The 23,708-nt window shown below is 39.3% G+C and overlaps 1 protein-coding gene across 1 annotated transcript; it reads right to left on the bottom strand.

Moving 5' to 3' along the window:
• Positions 1–23,448, bottom strand: HMGCR (3-hydroxy-3-methylglutaryl-CoA reductase). Its single transcript, XM_049768752.1, has 20 exons — positions 23,385–23,448; positions 17,394–17,581; positions 16,767–16,878; positions 16,393–16,480; positions 14,963–15,047; positions 14,066–14,171; positions 12,159–12,265; positions 11,939–12,055; positions 10,387–10,547; positions 10,035–10,279; positions 9,735–9,913; positions 7,522–7,716; positions 7,268–7,426; positions 6,966–7,123; positions 5,496–5,601; positions 4,020–4,190; positions 3,381–3,521; positions 3,133–3,291; positions 2,591–2,745; positions 1–1,761 (listed from the first exon to the last, which is right to left on the bottom strand). The coding sequence occupies exons 2-20, from the start codon at positions 17,556–17,558 to the stop codon at positions 1,707–1,709; spliced, it is 2,664 nt and encodes an 887-aa protein (XP_049624709.1). The 5' UTR covers positions 17,559–17,581; positions 23,385–23,448; the 3' UTR covers positions 1–1,706.
• Between the last annotated feature and the right edge of the window lie 260 nt (positions 23,449–23,708).

The following is a 23,708-nucleotide window of genomic DNA, read 5'->3' as shown; positions in this document are numbered from 1 at the left end:
TTAACTTCCTTTTCATAATTTACTAGTACTGGAAATAAAAGTGTAACAAATGTATACAATTTAGTAATTGTACAAAACATTGACTTAGCAAGTTATAGTCACACTGGTTAGTCTTACCGAAGCGAACACTCAACATACTTTTCACTGCCACTTTCATGAAAAGATCATCTGGTAAATATGTCACTGGCTGAGAAGTCATAACAGAAGCCATTTCCACTTTACATACAACAGAAAAGGTCAGTCTTCAACGGTAACACTGCAAATACAACCATTCAGAGGCTCTCCATGCTGCCAGGGCAGTACTGGAATGTTTTTATAGTCCGTATTCTACATGAGACATTAGTTCTCCAAGACCAACACTTGAAGCATTACATGTAATACAAAATAAGGAGTTCTTTATTTATACAAAACTTGTACATTAAAAAAAAGGAAAATTCAACAACTCTGCTGACCCCCTGAGGAAGCTATGAGCTCTTATGGGTCCATCAAAGAGCCCTGTGTACGTGGTTCAGTCACCCACCTCCTGGCCACAGGAACAAGGCACATTCCTTCAGGGCCATTCACGTGGCACCTTCCCTGGCTCCAAATGCTGACTTTCCCTTTTATTAGGCTCAAGTAGCAAGCCAGGGTTCTCACGAAAGAACACTAGCTTCTCTGGTCCAAGATTCAAGTGTTACTTAAACCGGTATACGAATTGGTTTTCTTTCTCTCTTGAACACTTTCAGTAAATTGCTAGCATATGAAGCTTTATTACAACATATACAGTCTGATACAGTTCTTTACCAAAAGAAAAACTATCTAGGTTTTTGGCTAAGTCTATTAAAGTGTCCTTTCAAAACTTAAAATTGGCTTAGAGAAATGGTATTTACCTTTCCAACCTTTTACACTCTTATTCTGAGAGATTACAGACATGTATGTTCTTGATCAATAGAATCACTTTTGTTCAAGCATCATTACTCTTCCATGTTTAATAAAGAGGACAAAAACTCTCTTTTCTTAAAGCCTTATGCAGAAAAATAGTACAGGTGAATCAAACATTTATATTTAGACAAGAAGCCTCTCTGCACAAAGAACCTACGAGATAAATGCAGTGATTTGTTTTCTTGATAGAGAACTATTTCACACTGCTCTGCACATTACTCTGAGTTTGAGAATAAGAGAAATTATTCCCATGAGGAAAACAGGTCCCTGGGTGAAGAGTAATTGTTGGCTAAACCCAAAAGAAATAAAAATAGACCAGCACCAAATGAAGTATTAGTTTACATTAAAAAAAAGTAAGATTAGCTCTTATTTCAAGTTTTACAACCCAGACTTATTTTGCCCTGGGAGGAAGGGCAAACTCGCACTTATCACCACAAACCAGTTTCATTAAAAGAAAATTTCATCAAAAGAAAGCACATTTTTTCTGGCTTGTAATCCCTTTTAGAAGTGGGTTATAGATTCCCATCTGTGATGATTTAAAGTGTATATTGAAGCTGAGATCTTCCCAATGAGCAATGTATGAAGCACTACACGGCTCAGATCTGATTGGCATGGCATGGAAAGGGTCTTAGACCCTTCTCAAAGAGCCAGAAACAGAGGGGTCATCTCAATGATCATGTCTATTCATCCTCAATAAGACCGTGCATTGAGCTTTTTAATTCACAGATTTCATGTTTAGTCCTTCCGAACCCAATGCCCACGGTGCAGTTCAGAAGTCACGTTATTCAAGATGCCTTCTTGGTGCAGGTTCCTTGGAGATCTTGTAAATTTACCTTTGACCTATAGCAGAAAAAAGACAAAGTAGGGACATATGTTATCAGGAAAGTGGAATTTTAAATATCTTATACACTCAAGTATAAGTTTATATTCGGGTCATACAGGTTATTTGATTTGGTGCGCGGCTGAACTGAAGAAGCAGGCTGCTGAACTGGATGCCACTGAACTATTTAACCCACAAGATTCTGTACTTTATATGAGATCAACAGCAGTGATGATGATATCTGTGAACTCAGTGATGATGACAATGTCTATGCTGATACCCTCACGTCAGATATAACTAAAGCTCTGTTTGGACATACAGATGAGGAGGAGGAGGAATCCAGTTTTGAAGGATTTTAACCTTTGTGATTTAGCTTGATTACCTGCTAAGCTATGGTCTTCTGCACTTTAAAGTTTTAAAGTTATTGTTGCTAATTTATAATTTTTCTTTAGCAATAGATATTGAAAAACATTTAACCTACTGATTCCTCAATTACTGTAATTGTTTTAGGCAAAACTTTTAATTCTGAAATCTACCAGTGGCTGCTGCATTTTCTACCTTGACTTATACTCAGTCACTGAGGTTTCCCAGTTTTTAGGGTAAAATTTGGGGGGGCGGGGGGTTTGGCTTATTTATACGCGATTATGTATGGTAAACCTTAATGTAACCAAGTAGCAAGTTTCTGTAGTGCAGGTACATCAAGAGAAAACATGATTAAGAAAAAGAAGAAGAAGAAGAAGAAGAAAAAGAGGGAAAAAAGGAAAAGAAAAAGAAAAGAAAAAACATGAGGGAAAAAAAAGAAAACATGAGAAAAGAGAGGAAAAAAAGGTATTTTTTTTTTGGTCTTACCTGTTGTGAATCATGTGACTTTTAACAAGATGTCCTGCTGCCAATGCTGCCATCAGTGACAATTCCCCAGCCATGACTGTACCACACACGATTCGGGCAAGCTGCCGGGCATTTTCCCCAGGATTATCCTGGCAAGCACCCTGAACACCCAGCATCTGCAGGCACAGGAGAAAACTGAGCTCATTCTTATATCTGCACAACAATTTCCTACTAAAATAAGGGTAATTTCAAAGACCTAGAATAAGGTTCGCCCCAAAGCACAAAGATCTGACTGCCCATACTGACAATGTAGAAACCCCATGTAATTTAAGAGCTCTTGCCAATGTACAAGGGCAGCAGGCCCTGCACAGTACAAGTAAACCCCATTTGTTCTTTTACCTACTTCCTAAGTATAGACAATGCAAGGACACATTGCATTCAGTGGAAGGAAAATAAGAAAGGGAAGTGAACAAGCTGCCATCCAGAGATGCGCTGTTCACTTAGAGAGTACCTCTAAGTTCAAGGAGGCTCAAGGTAGCTGGTCTCTGCCCAGTGCATCGTACCTGCAAACAGGCTTGCTGAGGGAGCAGGTTGGTGCCGCCCCCAACAGTTCCTATTTCTATGGATGGCATGGTGCAGCTGATGTACAGATCTTCATTTCTGGGGCCAGTTGCTTCCATTAAGGTAATGCAGTTTGAACTACCAACGTTCTGCGCTGCATCCTGTGAACAAGAAAAAAGAAAAATAGGAAAAAAACGATAACCAGTGCTGAAAGCATTACAGAGAAGAGAAGCTGCTGCAGGGTCCTCACCTGCCCACAGGCAATGTAGATGGCAGTAACGATATTGGCCGCATGTGCATTGTAGCCTCCAATGCTCCCAGCCATTGCTGAGCCCACAAGATTCTTATTAATGTTGACCTCAATCAGAGCTTCTGTAGTTGTCTTTAACACCTACAAACAGAGTTGTGCACAGCTTAAGCTTCAACCTCATTCACCAATATCAACCTTTTGGGTATCCCAGAAAACAAGGGAGTTTTTAAACTACGATCCCATTAAGTCTTGTTCCCAATAAAACAAAAGGAAATGTGCTGTTACTATCACACACATTCAGACAGGAAAGATGCAGCAAAACAGCCACCTTTTTTGTAAAACATGACCCATTTATTAAACCTTATTTACCAGCTTATAACTCCTTTCCCTCAATATGTGGTTCAATCAAAAATTTTTTGTTTTTTTGGGGGGGCCATACCTAGCAGCACTCAGGGGTTACTCCTGGTTCTGCACTCAGAAATCGCTCTTGGCAAGCTCAGGGAACCATATGGGATGCTATGAATCGACCTGGGTCTGTCCCAGGTCAGCAGCATGCAAGGCAAACACCCTATTGCTATGCTATCTCTCTGATCCCTGAATTAAAGATTAATGTCATAAAATATCCATCTAATGACTCACTTCTCTGACAACTTTGGCAGGAATGATTGCTTCACAAACAACAGATTTTCCTCTTCCCTCTATCCAGTTTATAGCAGCAGGTTTCTTGTCTGTACAATAGTTACCACTGACGGCTAAAACTTGCATTTCAGGAAAATACTCATTAAGTTTCAAAAGTGCTTTCTCGGTACCCTGTTAACGATAAAGCAAAATTACATTGTAATGCAGTTATTTATGTATCAGAAGGCCTTAGCTGTATCTAACAATTAGTATAATTCTAACTATAATTTTAACACTTCAAAATATATCTATTTTTCAAGAAACTGACTACACAAGTACCAACTATTTTATTAACTATCCAAGTAGTTAATCTCTCTTCAGATATAGATTCCTAACTACTGCTTTTTTACAGACATGAAACAAAGTTCTTTGTAGTACTGATACACTCACTCACTGAATGCAGAGAAAAATGAGTTAAAAGCATTCATTGACAGGGGAATGCAGATAAATAGAGGGATGAAGGCACTTGCCTTGAAAGTGACCAACTCTGATTCAATCCCTAGCACTGCGCGTGTCCCCAAACATCACTCTAGGGAATGACTCTGGAGCTTAATGCTATTGCCAGGCCTCCTCCTCACCCTGACACCCCTATCTTTGCTCCCATTTCCCTCCTTCTGTGGCATCCTCATTTCTATACTCTGGGCCAAGAATTTGCCTCATATGACAGTTTTGATAGCTTATCCTTTTGATCACTAACTTCTTTCAGAATAGTTTTTACAAATAAAAAAATACAAAATTAATTTTGCTAGCCAAGTAAAGGTTAACATTTTACTTTTGTCTAGTAATTCACAAAAAAATTAAAATAACAAAAGTTGTAGTTGCTTAAGAGAAATGGGCTATACATAAGAACTGCTATTTGACCTTACTATACAAGTTCTTAAGTCCATAAAAGTCAGTTTTTAGGGTTTACAGGACATTTAGAAATGCTAACGCCAAGATTCTTCCTAATCTTCAGGCTAGATTATATTATACCAAGTCTAAACATATCAAATAGAAAACGCCATTAACAAATACCTGACTTATAGAACTTATGTAAATCAATATTTACTCTCAACAAACTTTTTCCTGGTTTTTGGCCACACCCAGCACCATGCAGGGGTTACTCCTGGCTCTGCATTCAAGTATCATTCTTGGAAGGCTTGAGGTACCCCATGGGATGTCAAGGACCAAACCCAGGTCGACCATGTGCAAAATTTTTCAATAAACCCTGATGAAGTCCTTAAATATATATAGCTTAAAGGGGGTTATTCTGTTTATGATTGAAACCCAACTATAAACATGCTTGTAATCATGGTGCTTAAATAAAGATATATATTAAAAATTTTTTTTCAAAAGTAAAGGAGCAGATGAAGTCCAAAGCAAGTCTGCTCTACACCTGAGCTCCCTCTCCTGAGACAATCCCATGCACAAGTTCTAACACAGGATAGCCAGGCCCACCTTTGAGATCATGTTCATGCCCATGGCATCACCAGACCGGGACTGGAAACGAATATAAAGATTGCGCCCCGCCATACTCATTTGAAGTCTCTGTAGACGTGCAAATCTGCAAAAAAAAAAAAAAAGATGGAAGTCATTTTCAATTATACTTAGTTTGTTTAATATATAAAAGTTATGGAGATCACTTATTAAATGCATTCTCCTTAAATACTGTCTAAAAATCTATTTCAATTATAATTTCTATGTTTCTCTTTCTTTTGGGGGGGCAATGGCAGGGTTCTCTTTGGTTGTGCTACCAGAGTCTGCTTCAAGTATCCCTACCAGACCAGGCTACTTGGCCCTGCCTGGGGCTTACCACGTGGGTCATACCCAGAATTTCTTAGGAAGTTAAGTATGCAGTGAAGGCACCAAATTTAGGACACCTAACTCTTTGACCTATCTCCCTGGCCCCTGTCATTCTGATGTGCTCTAAAAAAAAGAGTTATGGTAATTTTATAATAGATAAATTTATAAGACCAAATGAAAATAAGCAAACATTTTAAGTATCCAGGTGTATCAGTTTATAAAGATGTACTGAATATGATTCTTTATAAATGTAACTGTCTTCAAAGTAAATCTACAATACTAATATTAATTCTATCCTGCTTGGAAAATCATATAGGGCCACATCTGATGAAGCACAAGGGTTATTCTGTATTCAGGAATCACTCCTGGCAGTGCTTGGATGCCAGGGATTAAACTTGCGTCAGCTGCATGTACGATAAGAATCTTATCCATTGTATTATCTCTCTGTTCCCAGAAATTCTAAGTCAATGAGTCTGACCTATAGCAAAACTAACTCAAAGGTCTTCAAAGGGGAACTAATTTTTATTTTTTGGTTTTTGGGCCACACCCAATGGTGCACAGAGATTACTTCTGGCTCTGCACTCAGAAATCACCCCTGCCAGGATGGGGGATCATATGAAATGCTGGGAATAGAAGCTGGGTTCTGTCCCGGGTCAGCTGCATGCAAGGCAAATGCCTTACCACTGTGCTATAACTCCAGCCCTCTAAGGAGAATTAATTATAGTAAGCCTTCTAACATACAAATTACTAATTCAGACTGTTTTTGGGTTTGAGGGCCACACCCAGTAGTGCTCAGGGGTTACCTGGCTCTATACTTAGGAATCATTCCTGGCAGGCTTTGGGGACCATATGGGATGCCGGGGATTGAACCAGGGTTGACCACATGCAAAGCAAATGCCCTACCCTCTATGCTATCACTCTAGTCCCTAGTTCTGACTTTTATTCCCCAATTTTCCTGTAAAAATATAATCATTCAGATCAACATTCTTTTCATCTCTAAATGAAACATTAATAATTATATTTAAAGTTAGCATTTTTTATTGTCATCAGCAGCAGCCAAAATATGTGAAGTTATTTTAGTGATTATTACAGACAGCATTGATTCTGAAGTAATTCCACACCCACCTGCTAGTACTGTCAAATGCCTCCTTTATCACCGCGAACCCTTCAGGGGTCTCAAGCCAAGCCTTCACCTCTGCAGAGTCACAAGCACGGGGAAGACGCACCACCGGGCCACGAGTCATTCCGTCTGCAAGGACTCGGCTGCTAGCACCTCCACCAAGCTATTCAGAGAAGGTTAAACAAGTACTTATTAATATCGGAAATGCTTCCATTTGGTCCAAAGGTGTCCTTGATTGTCCCCCCAATTCTTGTTTCCTGGCCTCGAGCGTATCTTAAAGAAAGGCAAATATAAAATGTCAACTTACACATATAGCTCTGCAGCCTCTGTTCGTACTGGCCACAAGACAACCTTCTGTGGTTGCCATTGGAACCTGAAATTCTTTTCCGTCCAAGAACAGAGGTCCTGCCACTCCAACGGGGATGGGCATATACCCAATGACATTCTCACAACAAGCACCCATCACCTGAAAGTTCAAGTCAGGTACCAAGTGAAACTCTACACTGAAAATACACAGCTCCTACTACAAAGTAAGCCTTCTCCAATTAAAACAAAACTTACCAAGGAATAATTATAGTTCCTGTAAGGAAGATACTGTAGCGAAGAAGGCTCTGGAAGTTTCTGTGAAAGCATCTGTCTGCGAATAGATACACCTCGCTCATGGGTTTCCATCAAAGTTTCCAGTTTATAAGATGGAATAAGCTTGGCATTGACCAACTGAATGATCTCAAGATCAGTGAGGAATTTTGCACCTTGCTAAATAAAAGTATAAAAATGGAAGACAATTCAGGGTGAGAAATGACAAAAAATGCCAAGAACCGTAATTCATATTATTCAATTATTTATAAGAAATAAGCTATTTAAAACAATGTTCTTAATAGAGTTAAAACAAGTATTGAAGAGTAGCACTTGAAGGATCAGAGTTCAAAGAAGATTAAGAAGATCATTTTTTTCAAAAATTCTCAAATTAAATATTCCGACCAAAACATCAAATATTGCAAGTGAAGTTCACAGAAACTCATAATTAAGATTCTGATATTCAATCTATGAATTTCACTCATCTTACACATAGCAAGCATCCCTCATATTGTATACATGTGCACATAGACATTTGAACAGGAATAAGGAAAATGATAAAAACAAACTCTAGCAGGGAGCATGACAAACACAAACACAAACAAAAACTCTATACTCATTCATGTATAGATACAGGATGACTCTTACTAAGTAGATTAGATGGGACACAGCATTTATCTTCAGCACATGACCATGGAGAGCTAGCTCAAATCACAAAGAAAAGTACCTGTTCCTATGAACTTCAGGTTATTTAAACAAATAAACAAAAAAATTCTGCCACTTTGGCGAAAGCTCAAAATGGTAGAACATATGCCTGGCAATGAGACCCAGGGTTCAGGCTCTGATAATGCATGGCCCCCAAGCAGGTACAGTCCTGATAGCCTCTGAGCATTACTGGGAGTGACTCCAGTAACAATAAATAAAGCCACAATTTTCCTTAATCTTTATTTTTTTTTTATTTTTTTGGTTTTTGGGTCATGCCCGGCAGCATTCAGGGGCTACTCCTGGTACTATCCTCAGAAGGCGCTCCTGGCAGGTTCAGGAGACCATATGGAATGCCGGGATTCAAACCACTGTTCTTCTACATGCAAGGCAAACGCCCTACCTCCATGCTATCTCTCCAGCCCCAATTTTCCTTAATCTTGGGAGCTCAATTCTGTGCTAAAACTCGTTAGAAGCCAGAGAGATAATTACAAAGATTAAGGTGCTTATCTAGCATGATTGTAGAACTGCTGCCATGTTCAAATCCCAGCACCACATAGTTCCCTGAGCACAGATAGGTATGGCCCAAAATCTAAAACCAAAAAAAACCTGAAATAAAAAAACCCTTTCTAGGCTCTCATATAACTGAGAGTACAATTACCCATCTCTATGTTAAAAAGTAGTAAGAAAGGGGGCTAGAGTGATAGCACAGCAGTAGGGCATTTGCCTTGCATGCAGTCAACACAGGACAGACCCTGGTTCTATTCCCAGCATCCCATATTGTCCCCGAGCCAGGAGTGATTTCTGAGCGCAGAGCCAAAGGTAACCCCTGAGCGACACAAGGTGTGACCCAAAAAACAAAAACAAAAAGTAGTAAGAAAGGACTGGATCAAGTGTCAATAAATCATGATACTCTAAGTCTCATCATTTCCTAATGTATTATTACCTTTGGGGAATTACTTAAATGTCCTGGAGCCTGAAGCTCTCATCTGAAAAATGGCGATGATTTCACTTACACCTCATAGTTATGAGAAGTAAGTATCAGTGCTCATAACCATGCAATACAGCATGTAGACTAGAACTTTGTAAAAGTCACTATGGTTTCTTTCTTTAAGTTAACAACAAAGAGCTCCTTACAACAACAAAAAAAGACACCAAACTTGGATCCAGGAGAGAATTCAAAGGGTTCAAGGAAACATTTTACATAATGGACTTTCAGATTTTTTTGTTTTTGTTTTTGTTTTTTTTGAGCCGCACTCAGGGGCTCTGTGCTCAAAAGTCACACCTGGCAGGCTCATGGGTCCATATGGGATGCCAGAAATCGAACCCAGGTCTGTCCCACATCAGCAGCGTGCAAGGCAAATGCCTTACCACTATGCTATCGCTCCAGCCCCGGACTTTCAGGTTTGAATCCACATGGCCTCAGAGTATCATGCTGGTAGCAATGTAGGGTTTGACCCAAAAATTTAAAAAATGCTTATTTCTACTTTCCTCACCTCTGCATTCTCAAGTATCTGCAGACATTCTTCATTAGGCCGAGGCTCTGCTGGAAGTTCAATTTCAGGTTCCTGTTGTGTCTCTGGTTCCAGTGAAGAATCATGTGAGGGGTGGCCGACCACAAATGTAGCTTTGTTTGAGGTGTCAGTTTCTGCCAATAAGGGTTTTATAACCTCAACTGTTCAAGAGATCAAAAGAAAACTTTAGCACACTGAATATAAGTTTTAAAACAAACTCAACTTCTTGACACTGGATGCACAGGAAGAACAGAGAATAAGAGAATTAAAAAAAAAAATCACCTTTTCTTTCATTGCTTACTCTGGTCTCCTCCGATGAGTGGAAGGTCTGGTGATTTCTGACAAGTACAGGATCACGTCTACAACAATTTTCTGGAACTTTCTTCTGAGTTAGTACTGGAGATGTGATAGGGTTTTTTAATGAAAGTGTAGACTCTGTCTCGGCTTGTTCAAAAAAGATGTACTTGACAGCCAGAAGGAGAGCTAAACTTAGGGTAATGACTTGTTCAATATCCATGCTGATCATTCTAAATAAGAAAGCATATTTAAAGAGTTAGTATTCTGAAATATAAAAGGCACAAGCTATACACTTAATAGCAAAGAGCACTTTGCATCAACACAAAAAAGCACTTACTTTGAGAGATAAAATTGCCAGAGGGAAACACTAGGTTCAATTCTTTTGGACACATTTTCATCCAATCCTAAAGAAACCTTCGAGTTTTCAGCTGTACTATTCTGAGGAGAAGGATCAGCTATCCAACGACTATGAGCATGAACAAGGACCAGACCTAGAGACTGAAACAAAAATGATAAACTCATGTATCATCTGCATATACATAGAACCTAAACTTCTTTCCCTTACCTTAGGCAAGTGGCTATCAGGCACTATTTTCTACACCCTTCCCTTATGTTAAAAAAGAGCCTTGGACCCGGGAGGTGGGTGGGTGGCTGGGTGGGTCGGGGGGGGGGGGGGGGGGGGGGGGGGGGAAGAGCCTTGGAGGAACCAGAGCAATAGTTCGGCAGGTAAGGCACTTGCCTTGCACACAGCCAATCCAGAGGTTTGATTCCTCTGACAACATCTGGTCCCCTGAATCCCACCAGGAGTGATCCTGAGTGAAGAGTCAGCCCTGAGCACTACCAGGTATGACAAGGAAAGGAACCCTCTCCCCCTAAAAAACAAAAAAAAAAACAAAAAAAAAAACCCTGTTTTTTTAATATTGCTTTGTCAGCAATATTATCATGAGCACATCCCTGGTATCAGTCACACATGTCTTGATGTGATTCAGGCAACTCTGCTGTCAGTGATTTCGCGCACGTGCCCATGTGCATGTGCTAAACTCACACACAAGCAAGCACCAGACATGAAGTGTGAGCACTGGTGAACATGGCAGCGTCTCCCCACTTCAACCCCCTCCCCATAAGAATAACAATTATAACTAGTTTTTGTGTGTGTGTGAATGTGTTTTTTTAGTTTTTGGGTCACATGGGCAGCGCTCAGGGGTTACTCCAGGCTCGCTCAGAAATTGCTCCAAGCAGGCTCAGGGACCATATGGGATGCCGGGATCTGAACCACTGTCCTTCTGCATGCAAGGCATGCAATCTCTCCAGCCCCAATTAAAACTAGTTTCCATCTTCTTCTTTTTATTTGTTTTGTTTTTATTTTTGGGCCACACCCGGTGATTACTCCTGGCTATGTGTTTAGAAATCGCTCCTGGCTTGGGGGACCATATGGGACACTGGGGATCGAACCGAGGTTCGTACTAGGTGCCTTACCACTTACACCACTGTGCTCCGGCCCGAATAACTAGTTTTCTTGACTAAGAGTGCAAGCACAGCTAACAGAGCGCCAACTTTGCAAGAACCACACCCCAGTTTTCAGAGCAACACCAACAATAAAGGGAAGAGAAGACAGGAAAGGGAATTAAACATTTCTTTAGAGAAAAAGAAAGTCCCAAGATCTTATGTGACAGATACAAAAGTAATATCTTCACTGAACTACTGAAAATAACACGAAGATGTTTAAAGGAGAGACAAAAAAATAGGAAACTCAAAGAAATAAAGAAATTAAGAAAAAAAACCAATGAGTCAATCTTATAAAAGACAAGGAGAAGGAAGAAAAACTACAAAGTGAAAAGCAAAATTTAACAATGGAACTAAGGGTATTAAAAGAAGAAAACTTTAATTACCATAATCATCTTAACCCTCTGAGTAACAGGATTTGGTTTATTTTCTTCTTCTTCTAAAACTCTGGCAAAATGGCTGAGCTGCCAAATTGGCCGCCCTTCACGGCTTTCCCGAGAGAGCTACAAAACAAAAGTAAGCATTTTACCTTTGAAGATATGATTTCATTTAGGTCAAGTGATAAAATGAGAAATACTACTCAACCCCAATTAAAACTATTCTTACCTCTAAAACCAAGGACACACAAGCTGGGAAGAAAGTCATGAATACAAAGTAGTTGGCAAGAACTGACATGCAGCCAAAGCAGCACATAATTTCCAGTTGACGCACTCCTGATCAGAAAAAAAAGAAAAACTATTAGTAAAGTACATGTGTTTTTTATTGTTGCATGCATAGATTTTCAAAAGATATAACACATAAAAGTATTAGTATATTAGTAAAGCAAGTACTTTTCCAGGGATTTGAGGTCATGAGTATATACTAGCAAAGCAGGAACTCCAACATCTATGGTGCACCACATATGCCACCAACCCCAAAGTAAACCAAAAAAGACTATTTTTCACCCTAAACCAAACCCTAACTGAAAATTAATATCCCTGGTTCACTCTTCTATAAAGGCAAAAATATATCACACTACTGCTTTCCAATCAATTTCACACAAGCAGCCCTTGATTTCCTTATCCAACACTAAAACTGCACAATCATATGTTTTGTTGCTCTAGTAAAAGAATAATTATGGGTTTACCTGATCAAAAACAACTTTCTAGAACTGTGGTGGTGGTTACATAGCTCTTTGTCAATACTCATAAAATTGTGCCCCACTAGAACATATTTCAGAGCATTTAACTTAAAAAAAAAATTACCAGGGGAGATGGCTCAAAAGGGTGAAATACGGGTTTTGTGTGTAGGAAGGAGCCCTAGGTTTTATCCTTGGCACCACATAATTTTCCCAAGTAATGCTGGGATAAGCTACCCTCATACATCCCTCACAAAACAACATTGCTAAATAAAATATTTGTTGAATGATATATTTGTTTGGGGGGATTTTTTTGGGGGGGGTTGTTTTTTGTTTTTTAGATCACACCTGACAAACTCAGGAGTTTCTCCTAGCTCTGTGCTCAGAAGTTGCTGCTGGCAGGCTCGGGGACCATATGGGATGCCAGATTTAGAACCAGGGTCTGTCCTGTGTTGGCCGCATGCAAAGCAAATGCTATCGCTCTGGCCTGAATGATATATGTGAATAATCAACTTAACCTCAAAAAACTAGAAGATATATATTTAATAGACTGCCCATTGGAGAGACCATAACTCTTAAGGATATGCAACTATACTTTTAACATTTAGATAATTTACTTCAGAAACAATAACATTCCTTATTGAGGGCTCTATGGTACCAGGAAATATGCCAGAATAAGAGTTTACTGTGGTTTTCCAAGAGAGCCATAAAATCTAGTCCCATTATGAAACCTCAATAACATATTCATTTGGGCAAATTTCCATAGCAGACCATAATTATCTTGTGTAATGGAGTCTATGCTTGAAATTTAACATCTAATTCTGTACTATCCAATTAAAGATGAAGAAATCTATGAGTTGGGTTAATACTCGGTTACTGGTTAACACAATTCATATAGTCTGAGCAACTCTTTCTTGACTCTTGTTCTTGTCTCCTATATGACAATTAAAACAAAGGAACTAACTTAGTATAGGCAACAGGAAGGCTAAATAATGCATTCCAGAAGAAATATAAAACCTTGGTTTAAAACCATCTATAAACATCTGAAACAACCAATGAACAAACAGAAGAAACAACAATGAACAAAAAAGAAAAACAGAAGAAACAACTAAAAGAACTATGTAACATTGGTTTAAAACTATCTAAAACAACCAATGAACAAATAACACAAAACCCTGGATAATGAAAGTGGAAAGAAAAAAAAAAAGTAACCAACTAACTAATTAATCCCTAAACCAGAGACATACTGTGAGATATACAATCAAGAATTTATAGAGTAACAGCAAAGACTTCTAGAGACTTAAAAAAATAATTTAAGATTAATCGTGTAATATAATATGTTGCATTCTTTTTACCTACAAACTAATTCTTAAATGTATTAAAAATTGCTCACAACCTGATATGGTTCCAACTCCAATCACAAGACATTCTACCAGAGCATCAAGGGTGAACGTAGGACCTAAAATTGCCATTCCACGAGCAATGTTTTCCCTTACTTCATCCTAAAACAGAACAAACAATAATTACCTTATTTAAGCACTGTGGTTACAAATTGTTCATGGTTGAGTTCCAGTTAGTCACAAAATATACACCACCCTTCACCAGTGCACATTTGCCACCACCAATGTCTCAGTTTCCCACCCTTCCCTGCCTACCTCTGCCTATTCTTTCTCTCTCCCTCTCTCCCCTCCCCTCCCCTCTCTCTCTCACTCTCTCTCTCTCATTACCCTCTGTATTTTGGTTACTACTAATAGAAAAATACTTAGGGTGAATTTGTTGAGATCAATTAGTACTATGAAATCTAAATTATATGCTCTAATAATAATCAATATTTACCAATTATAAAAAATCAAGAGTAAACACAATTTATATTCATATATTCTGATGCAAGACTGTTAAAACTACAGCATAAAATGTTTATTGGTTATTCAAGTTTTCTAAACTTCTCTAAATTTATCCTGAGACTATTCCATTAGATCTGTTCTGCTCTCTGATATGTTTCATTAACTAAATTACGCTCTTATTTACCTATGGCATTTCTTATCATAACGTATAAAACCTTCGAAAGAAAAAGGGACAATAATCTAAGCTCCAGAATTTTATTTGACTTATTAAGACAATTGAGACATTTCTTAGACACTTAGGAAACATCCGTGAGACTTGATAAGTAAGCTTAAAATTGTGGGCAATTCCTAGATCTTAGTCATGAAGAAACTTTAACTTAGTATACTGTTATTATAAATAAAATGAAAAAGAGAAATACCACTATCATTCATGCCTTATAAATAATTACCTGTGAGTTGGAACTGAGGGCAAACTTTGCTAGTGCACTTGCTCTGGAAAGGTCAATCAAAAGCAGGAAAAAAGGCAATGCTTCACTGGAAAAAAAAAATAAAGGTTACTAGGTACATTTAACAGAGGGAAAAAAATGTTTTTTTTTAAACATTTTATTGATTGATTAATTGACTGGTTTTGGGGCCACACCCATCGGTGCTCAGGGGTCACTCCAGGCTCTGTACTCAGATATTGAGTCTGGCAAGCTGGGGGACCATATGGAATGCCGGGAATCTAACTGGGTCCCACCTAGGTCAGCCACATGCAAAACAACTGCCCTACATGCAAGACAACTGCCCCACCACTGTGCTATCTCTCCAGCCCCAGAAGGGAAAATATTTCCCTCTAAAACAGAACATTTCCCTGCATATAGGAAATAATCTAGCATCTCAATCTCTTTTGCAAACCTAAAGGTGGACTCTATTATAACATTGCCCTCAAAGATAAACACTGACCACTCAAAATATTTTAATGCTAAAATGTAAATGTATTTACAAGGGAAAACCTATCATTTTATCGCAAAATACAGAATAACAAAAATACTTTCTTGAATTAGCAGAGAGGAAGTGAAAATATATGTAGTTTTTTCATCAGTCATTTATATTTATGGGGAGATTAAGTAAATAATCTTTCTGGTCAGTAAATTGGCCAGACAGGCAGGTAAGATAGCATAGGGAATTTAGGCACTTGCCTTCCAAGTGGCCACCCAGTTTCAATCTCAACACTGCATAGGGTACACTAGCCTCACCAGGAGTGATCCCTGAGTGAAAAGCCAGAAGTAAGCCTTGAGCACAGCTTGATCTGGCCCCCAAATAAAACAAGGACTTAGTAAAAACAAAAAAAACTTCCCTAAAGTTGGTAGAGATAGGACTCTGAATCTCATTTATAGAATGTATTCTAAGAAAATAAGGAACAAAAACTTAGTTACTACTGTAAATTTATCATATATTGGTAGTAAGAGAAAACAAAATAACTAAAAATCTAAACCTAGTAAGACAGCACAGGGGGGTGAGGATGGGGTTGGTCCCTAGCACCACAGGATCTGGGCAGCAACATATTCTTTGGTGCTGACCTGATCCACCAGCCTGATTGGCTGACTATCATCAAGTGGCCCTGCACCCCTAGATCACTGGGGAAACCAAAAAAATTTATATTCAATCCATACAACTGAGTAAGTAAATGAATTCTATACTATAGAGGGATACTAGTTAAATTACAAATAATTTAGTTTAACAGTGAGGACATGTAAAATATTAGTAAACTATCATTACTGGCATACAGTATCACTATGAGTTCAAATGTTTTAAGTACAAAAAGTGACATGATATACAAAAAAATCTATGTAAAATAATATATTTTGGAAAAATTATTTAGACTTAAAATACTTACTTCAAGCCTGTCAATTCTTTATCTAGGAAATGAATAACAACTGTACTGAATACAAAGCTTGAGAAAATTGTGAAAAGGCCAGCAATACCTAAAACAATAAAAATCCAACAAAGTGAAAAAAATTCATCCTTCATTACACAAATTAGCAAACAGTCCCATATAATATATATATATATATTTTGGTTTTGGGGCCACACCCAGCGGCGCAATATTTTTAAATACCATTTTCGGTAGGCCATTCAAGTCAAATATCAGAATCTCTAACTTTCACAAAAGGGAAATTAGTGAAGCACACTTTAGTAATATATATATTTCAATACAAGATTTGAATAGAGAGTTATAATTCAGAAGTATACAAAAAATAAAACAATTACCTAAAATATATTTTGATCCAAGTTGACGTAAGTTCTGGAATTGGAAGTAAATATACAGGATAGCTATGCACCGTGTTATTGTTAGAATTATAATGTCACTGCTCAAAACATCCTATTGGGAGAAATAGAAGAAAAAAAACCCATTGCATGAGTTTTTGAAAAGAAGCAATGTAAAAAATAAGAATTTTCATTTAAGTAATGTAAAATAAGAATTTCTATTTTGTATGTATCATGAGTTTATATATTACCATATATAAGTGTAGGCAAGCAAAACTGAAACAATCTTTTATTTTTATTTTATAATCTATTTTCTAAACAATTCACTACTTCAGTCAATCATTACTCGCCATTTTTCAATTATCAAAACCTTATTTTTTAAGTATAAGTCACTAAGACTTATTTTGGATTTATTATTAAACCTAGTAGGACTTTATTATTGGGTAGAAAAAAAGCAAGGATTTTGTGAACTTCGATACTATGTAAGCCAAATATACATCTGAGGTAAATCCATGATTATGAAAAAAAGGATCTTAAGTTTTTGATTATATGATCTTTAAAAGGAAACACTCTAGAAACTGAAAGTGTCTCAGTTCCTTGGTATTCAAAATCAAATTAAATTTCACAAACCTCTTCAAACTTTGGGCACTCATAATTCCATCCACAGATCTTATCATTACCGGTAAACATGTTCATGGACATCATACAGATGGTCAGTGTCACTGTGCCCACTATGACTTCCCAGGGATGGGAGGCCACAAAGAGGCCATGCATTCGGAAAAGCCTCGACAGCATTGTTGCTACGGAATCCTTGGACCCTGGAAGGAATATCAAATAAGGATACTTCATGTTAATAGTTCTTTGTACTTTAAGAAAAAGGATTTAGGGGCCGGGCGGTGGCGCTGGAGGTAAGGTGCCTGCCTTGCCTGCGCTAGCCTAGGACGGACCGCGGTTCGATCCCCCGGCGTCCCATATGGTCCCCCAAGAAGCCAGGAGCAACTTCTGAGCGCATAGCCAGGAGTAACCCCTGAGCGTCACAGGGTGTGGCCCAAAAAAAAAAAAAAAAAAGAAAAAGGATTTAAGGAAAATGTATGATGTGAACTCTATTTTGGAAGCACAGGATCTTGTATATATGAATAAAACTATATCACATTTTTCCTTGTAATTCTGAAAAATGTTAAAATTAACATGAGAAGACTCTTATTATTTGTTTTGTTTTGTTTTGTTTTGTTTTTTTGGGCCACACACAGCAATGCTCAGGGATTACTCCTAGCGGTGCTGTGTGAGAGCGGGAGGGAGGGGGAATCTGGAGGATAATATGAGAGACAGGAGATATAACCCGGATCCACCTCATGCAAAGCAAATGTCTACCCACTGTACTATTGCTCAGGCCCCAAGACTTGCATTATTTCTTTACTCACAACATTTAGAGCCTCTTACTAGTCTTTAGTAATGAAGTAAAAAACAACAACGGCAATTTCCTGTAAGTTGTACAAGTTCAAACATTTAAGATCAAGCCAGCAAATATCTCAGTACTTTATATTACCTGAGTCAAGGAGAGCAATAAAACAGAAATCGAAAGTAAGAAACAACAGTTTATTTCCTAATTAAACTGGTAAAATGCATCGATAGCAACTTCGTCCATATTCTGGTCATAAAAAGGGTAAATACTTAAAATTTTTTCTGTGGTGTGTCCTTCTGTTAATTAATTTATAGGGCTATTCAAGGGCAAGAACCTATTACATGTTTTTCATTCCATTCAACAAATGCTAGCCATAGTGTCAGCAGCAAACTGATATTTAGTGAACTTTCTTCTACTGTTGCAGACACAAAAGAACTTTTTTTCAGAACTTGTTAATCACAATACAAGAATAGCATTAAATGGGGCCGGAGAGATAGCATGGAGGTAAGGCGTTTGCCTTTCATGCAGGAGGTCATCGGTTCGAATCCCGGCGCCCCATATGGTCCCCTGTGCCTGCCAGGAGCAATTTCTGAGCCTGGAGCCAGGAATAACCCCTGAGCACTGCCAGGTGTGACCCAAAAACCAAAAAAAAAAAAAAAAAGAATAGCATTAAATGATGTCTGGCCAAAGCAGATGCTTACAGCATTCCATAGATAGATTCCAACAGGAAGGACACACAAAATTAGGTAAATTTTGAATAAATAGCAGACATAACTAAATATCTCCATTTGCTTGTTAAATAATAATTCTAACATTATTTCATTTTTTGTTTTGTTTCTGTTGTAGGGCCACACTTGGCCCACTCAGGAGTTACTCCTGGCTGTGCGCTCAGAAATCACTCCTAGCAGGCTCAGGGGACCATATGGGATGCTGGGAATTAAACCCTGGTCCATCCTGGGTCACCCACCTACAAGGCAACTGCAAGCCACCTTCTGCTGTGCTTTTGCTTTGGTCCCCATAATATTCTTATTTCTTAAAACTCTGATATAAGGACCAGTACAACTAGAAGGGTTTTACTTAAAGTAGCCAACCCAGGTTTGAACCCCGACATATCCCATAAGGTCCCCTGAGCAATGCCAGGAGTAATTCCTGAGCACAGAGACAGAAGTAACCCCTGAGCAGCACTGTGGGGCCCAAAATCAAAACAAAACAAAACAATTTTGACATAATTATTGTAAAAATGTAGAAATATGCGATTTTTACCCTAAAATAGTGCTATAAAAATAAGGCATATTTGACCAAAGATAGAAATCTAAATTTTAAAAATTAAGATTTAATAGACACCAGCAAGAAATCAAATGAACCTCACTTTCATGATTAAAACTAAGAAAATGAGGACCTGAGAGATAGTACTATGGCTAGGAGATTGTACTACTTCTTTTGCATATTGCTGACCTAGGTCTGCTCCCCAGCATTATATATGGTCCCCTAAGCACTGCCAGGAGTAATTCCTTAGTGCAGAGACAGGAGTAAGCCATAAGCATCACTCAATGGGTGTGCCCCAGAAACAAAGAAAATGATTCATTTACTGAAGACGAGTGAAAAAAGGAACAAATTAAATAAAGTATTTAGATACTAAAAAGGAGAGGGAACAGTTTAAGAGCAGTTTTCAGAAACCAAATCAATTAATTATTAAGCGTCACCTCCCACGGCATTTATCCCAGTTCCCTACATATGAAGCATACCAGGTCACTAGCTTGATCCACTGGTTTCCAAATTATGGATTGCAACCCATGTTGGCACAATTAGATAACGAAACCTATTTTGTGAGTCAGAATTACATTTAAAATAAATTAATACAAATAGATTTAAGAATACAGTATATGTGGATACTATTTCTTGAAACAACAGGTCATAGTGTATTCCATCCTGAATCTTTCCTTCATTTTATTCTTTAGCATTTCAAAGATTTAAATGTAGCAACTGCTAAACAGCTACTTGCTTGATTAAAAGCAAATCCTTTGAGGTACCTAGCATGCATTTCATTTTGAAACAGTCCTAAGATGATTTAAAGTCAAACAGGTAAATGGAGACAGAGGGTCAAAGAGGTAATACACTTGCCCTGCACTCAGTAGACACTTACTCAGGCACCACCGTGGTTCCACCCAGGCCTCCCAGGAATGGTTCCTGAGTAAGCAGAGTCAGAGTAAGCCTGAGCAGTAAAGGGTGTAGTCCAGAACACCAAAGTTAGGGGCCGGGCGGTGGTGCTAGAGGTAAGGTGCCTGCCTTGCCTGCGCTAGCCTTGGATGGACAGCGGTTCGATCGCCCGGTTTCCCATATGGTCCCCCAGGCCAGGAGCGACTTCTGTACGCATAGCCAGGAGTAACCCCTGAGCGTCACCGGGTGTGGCCCAAAAACCAAAAAAAAAAAAAAAAACAGAACACCAAAGTTAGAAGAAAAATGTTAAATGCAGAGTGCACAGGGCAAACTTTCAAATAGGAATGGGACAGGGAAAAGGCTATATTTCTATTAAATTAGCAAGGGTCTTCGACAATCTATCTTAGATTTGAAACCCACTTCATTATAACCGAGAGATTCACAAGAGGCTAGATTTTCAGATCATCCCCTAGCATATAACTTCCTTCTGATATTATATAGACAAAAATCAAGCAACTGTACCAAAAGTACCAAAATTTCAACTAGTATCAATGTCCCAGATAGTTAATGAATTAAACATACATTTCATAATTACTAGGTCAAAATGATAATTAGCGTTTTCTCTCAAAACTCTCCAGCTTCAGTTTTCTGAGTGAGTCCCCCACGCTCTCCCAAAATGTAGTTGAATTAAAACTTGAGTTACCAGCAGGAATCCTAATCTGGCCACAAATCAGTTTAGAATCATTAACTTCTAACTGCATGTTAGATACATTCTATTTTCCCTCAAAAAGATTTTACAATCAGAATGTAAATTCTACTACATTTCTTTCTTGGGTATAAAAGCAACATTTAGGAAAAGAATCACACATTATCTTGTGATCCTTTGCAAACATCTTGAATTTCATCATACTTGAAAATATTTGGACAAACCTATGTCAAAACTAACTCTGATTGTACACAATCTCCTTTCTCACACACACCTCCCATTTCCCTATGATTACACAAAACATTTAAATAAATGCCAAAGAATCCAATCTTACATATTCACCAGCACTTGCAAGTGATACCAGCAGGTAATTATATACAAAAATGTATACCATTCTGCAATAAAAATTTAAAAAAACTTTAAAAAGTTAAATTTCATTATGTGGCATTACACTGGTAAAAAAAAAAAAAAAAAACTCGGAGCTAAATATGTAGCAAATGTTTCACAGAAGTCTAAATAATGGATAATTCAAATTCAATGGAATCCTCAAACTGGAATCCCATTTGCTCCAGAAACCACATACTATGGCAGAAAAGATGCTTTGGCATCAATCTAATTCTTTCCTCCCACTCTGCACTCTCCAGAGCTAGAGTCCAGCACCTGACTATAGACTATCTTACACTAGTCTGAAATTAATTGCTGTGTATGTTTTGTCTCTTTGAAGGCAAGAACTATGTCTTATACTGATCTTTTTAATCCAAATAGGATCTAGCATGAGCTTCCAGACAACCTAGTATGGATGAAGGCAAAAGTAAAATCCTGTATGAGAAATCAAAAAACCTGGATTCTACACCCAACTATGTTTCTTGCTACTTTTTTTTACTAGCTAATAATCTCATCATTCACTTAGGAAGAGAGTTGCAAAATTTTTTGATAAAGGCAAGTAGTGAAACCACATGAAATCGCCCTTTTTGTAGGTAAAAGAACAGTTGAATTTCAAACATCACTTCATATGGCTTAACTTAAATAGATATTATGTAAATATGATTTTCTCCGTAAGGCCTCGACATTAGATCGTGCAGTAAAAAAAGACATCAGTGGCAGCTCACACATAACCCTAAATGCTCATGCCTCATACTACCATTTCCTGTTACTGTTGTGATCTTTGCACACTTTCTCCAACCTTCATCCTCCTTACTGCCAAGGGTTATCATGAATCAATTCCAGACAGACACTACAACAAAGCAGGTCCTCCAAAAAAAGCAAGCTATTCCCAGAACACGCTCTTAAGGCTTTTTTGTACTTTACCTCTAAATCATAAAATAAAATGTCTTTCACTGGACTAAAGAGGAAGTAAGTCTCACTGGGGGATGGGGGAAGAGAAACATCATTCTACGTTTTTTGAGATGTACGGTTTTTCAATATGGCCCAGCACATATGCTTTCTGGATTTTTCAAGACCAAATTTTACTTAGCCTTAGGCCATGCCCTGAAATATCTCAAAGGAGCACTTAAAAGCTGGAAGCAAATCGACTTCCCACAGCAGAAAGCAAGCGACTGACTGTCCTGGATGGGAACCTCCAAAAGGGAAGATTTTTTTTCCAAGCAAGTACCCAAACCAAACTACATAATCTGAGGTACAGGAAGGGGGGGGGGGGGGGGAACCTACATATCTGGCTTCCAGAGCAGAAACAGGAGACAACGCCCTTCATCCCACCGCCTCCATTGAGGAAAAAAAAAAAAAGACAATTTGAGAAAGGCGGGGGGCTCAGCCTCTACATTCTTGGGTGGAGAATCGACTGGTCTCCCTCCACCTTTTTCCTCCGGGAAACCAGCCGGACCAGGTGCGGTTTGACACCGGCCCCTTTGACAGCTGAGTCAGTCGGTCGGGCTGTCAATCAGTCACTCGCAAGAAACGCGCGGCCTGGGCGGGCCTGAGCCACGGCAGAGCCTAGCAGGGAGGCGACAGACAGACAGCTCACATCCGAGGACCAGAAACTCCAGTGCTGCTGCAGCTCAGCAGCATTTCTCCACTCAGGGGTGTGGGGGGGGGCCGCCCAGGTCAGCCTGGGCCCCGCCCATGGACGACAGCGCGGCCACCACCACAGACCACTTGGGTCCCGGCCCTGACTCAGGCCTGGCCTGCCCCCCACCCGGCTCCGCTCAACTAGGCGGGAGACGCATGGACGTCTTCTCCACAGGTCCACAGCTTCGCGGGACCTTCCCTGAATCCAAAGGAATCCTTGCCCTGAATCCCAAAGAATCGCGCAAACGCCCTTGGCACGTCCCCGCTCTCGGCCGCCCTGCTTTCTCCCCACTTCCCGGAGCCCCCCCATCACGGCCATCACCCGTCTCACCCTCTGGATCTCACTAGAGGCCGCCGAAGCTGGGAGCCGGCGCTCCGGCCCGTCTCCAGTCAACGGAGACGCGGAGCGGAAGGAACCCTTCCTTCGCGTGACGCACGCGCCGAAGCCGGCCGAGCCGGCCACCAATCAGAGAGGATCGTCCGATCGTCCAGCCAATCAGCGGCGAGGGCTGCGGTACGTCACGAGCCGGTCACCTTAACAACCACCCACTGCTCTCGCCGGTGGCCGAGAACGGGCACCGCACCATCTCTCACCACGGCTCGGCCAACCAATAGCGTGCCGCGTTCCAGCCACGGAGCCTTCCTATTGGTCGCC

The sequence above is a fragment of the Suncus etruscus genome, chromosome 2, assembly GCF_024139225.1.
Source record: "Suncus etruscus isolate mSunEtr1 chromosome 2, mSunEtr1.pri.cur, whole genome shotgun sequence".
In the NCBI taxonomy this organism is placed as follows: Eukaryota; Metazoa; Chordata; class Mammalia; order Eulipotyphla; family Soricidae; genus Suncus; species Suncus etruscus.
The sequence above is the reverse complement of the archived record's forward strand: the minus strand, read 5'-3'. Positions and strand labels throughout refer to the sequence as shown.

Bases quoted from the DNA above. Each gene is read 5' to 3' on its own strand.
- HMGCR (XM_049768752.1), bottom strand. From the start codon at position 17,558: ATGCTGTCGAGGCTTTTCCGAATGCATGGCCTCTTTGTGGCCTCCCAT. The intron at 15,048-16,392 runs GTAAGTATTTTA...TTTTTTTTCCAG, and splicing joins AAAGAATTGACAGGCTTGAA to TGAAGCATTGCCTTTTTTCC. The intron at 10,548-11,938 runs GTAATTAAAGTT...TTTTTGTTTCAG, and splicing joins AGAGGGTTAAGATGATTATG to TCTCTAGGTCTGGTCCTTGT.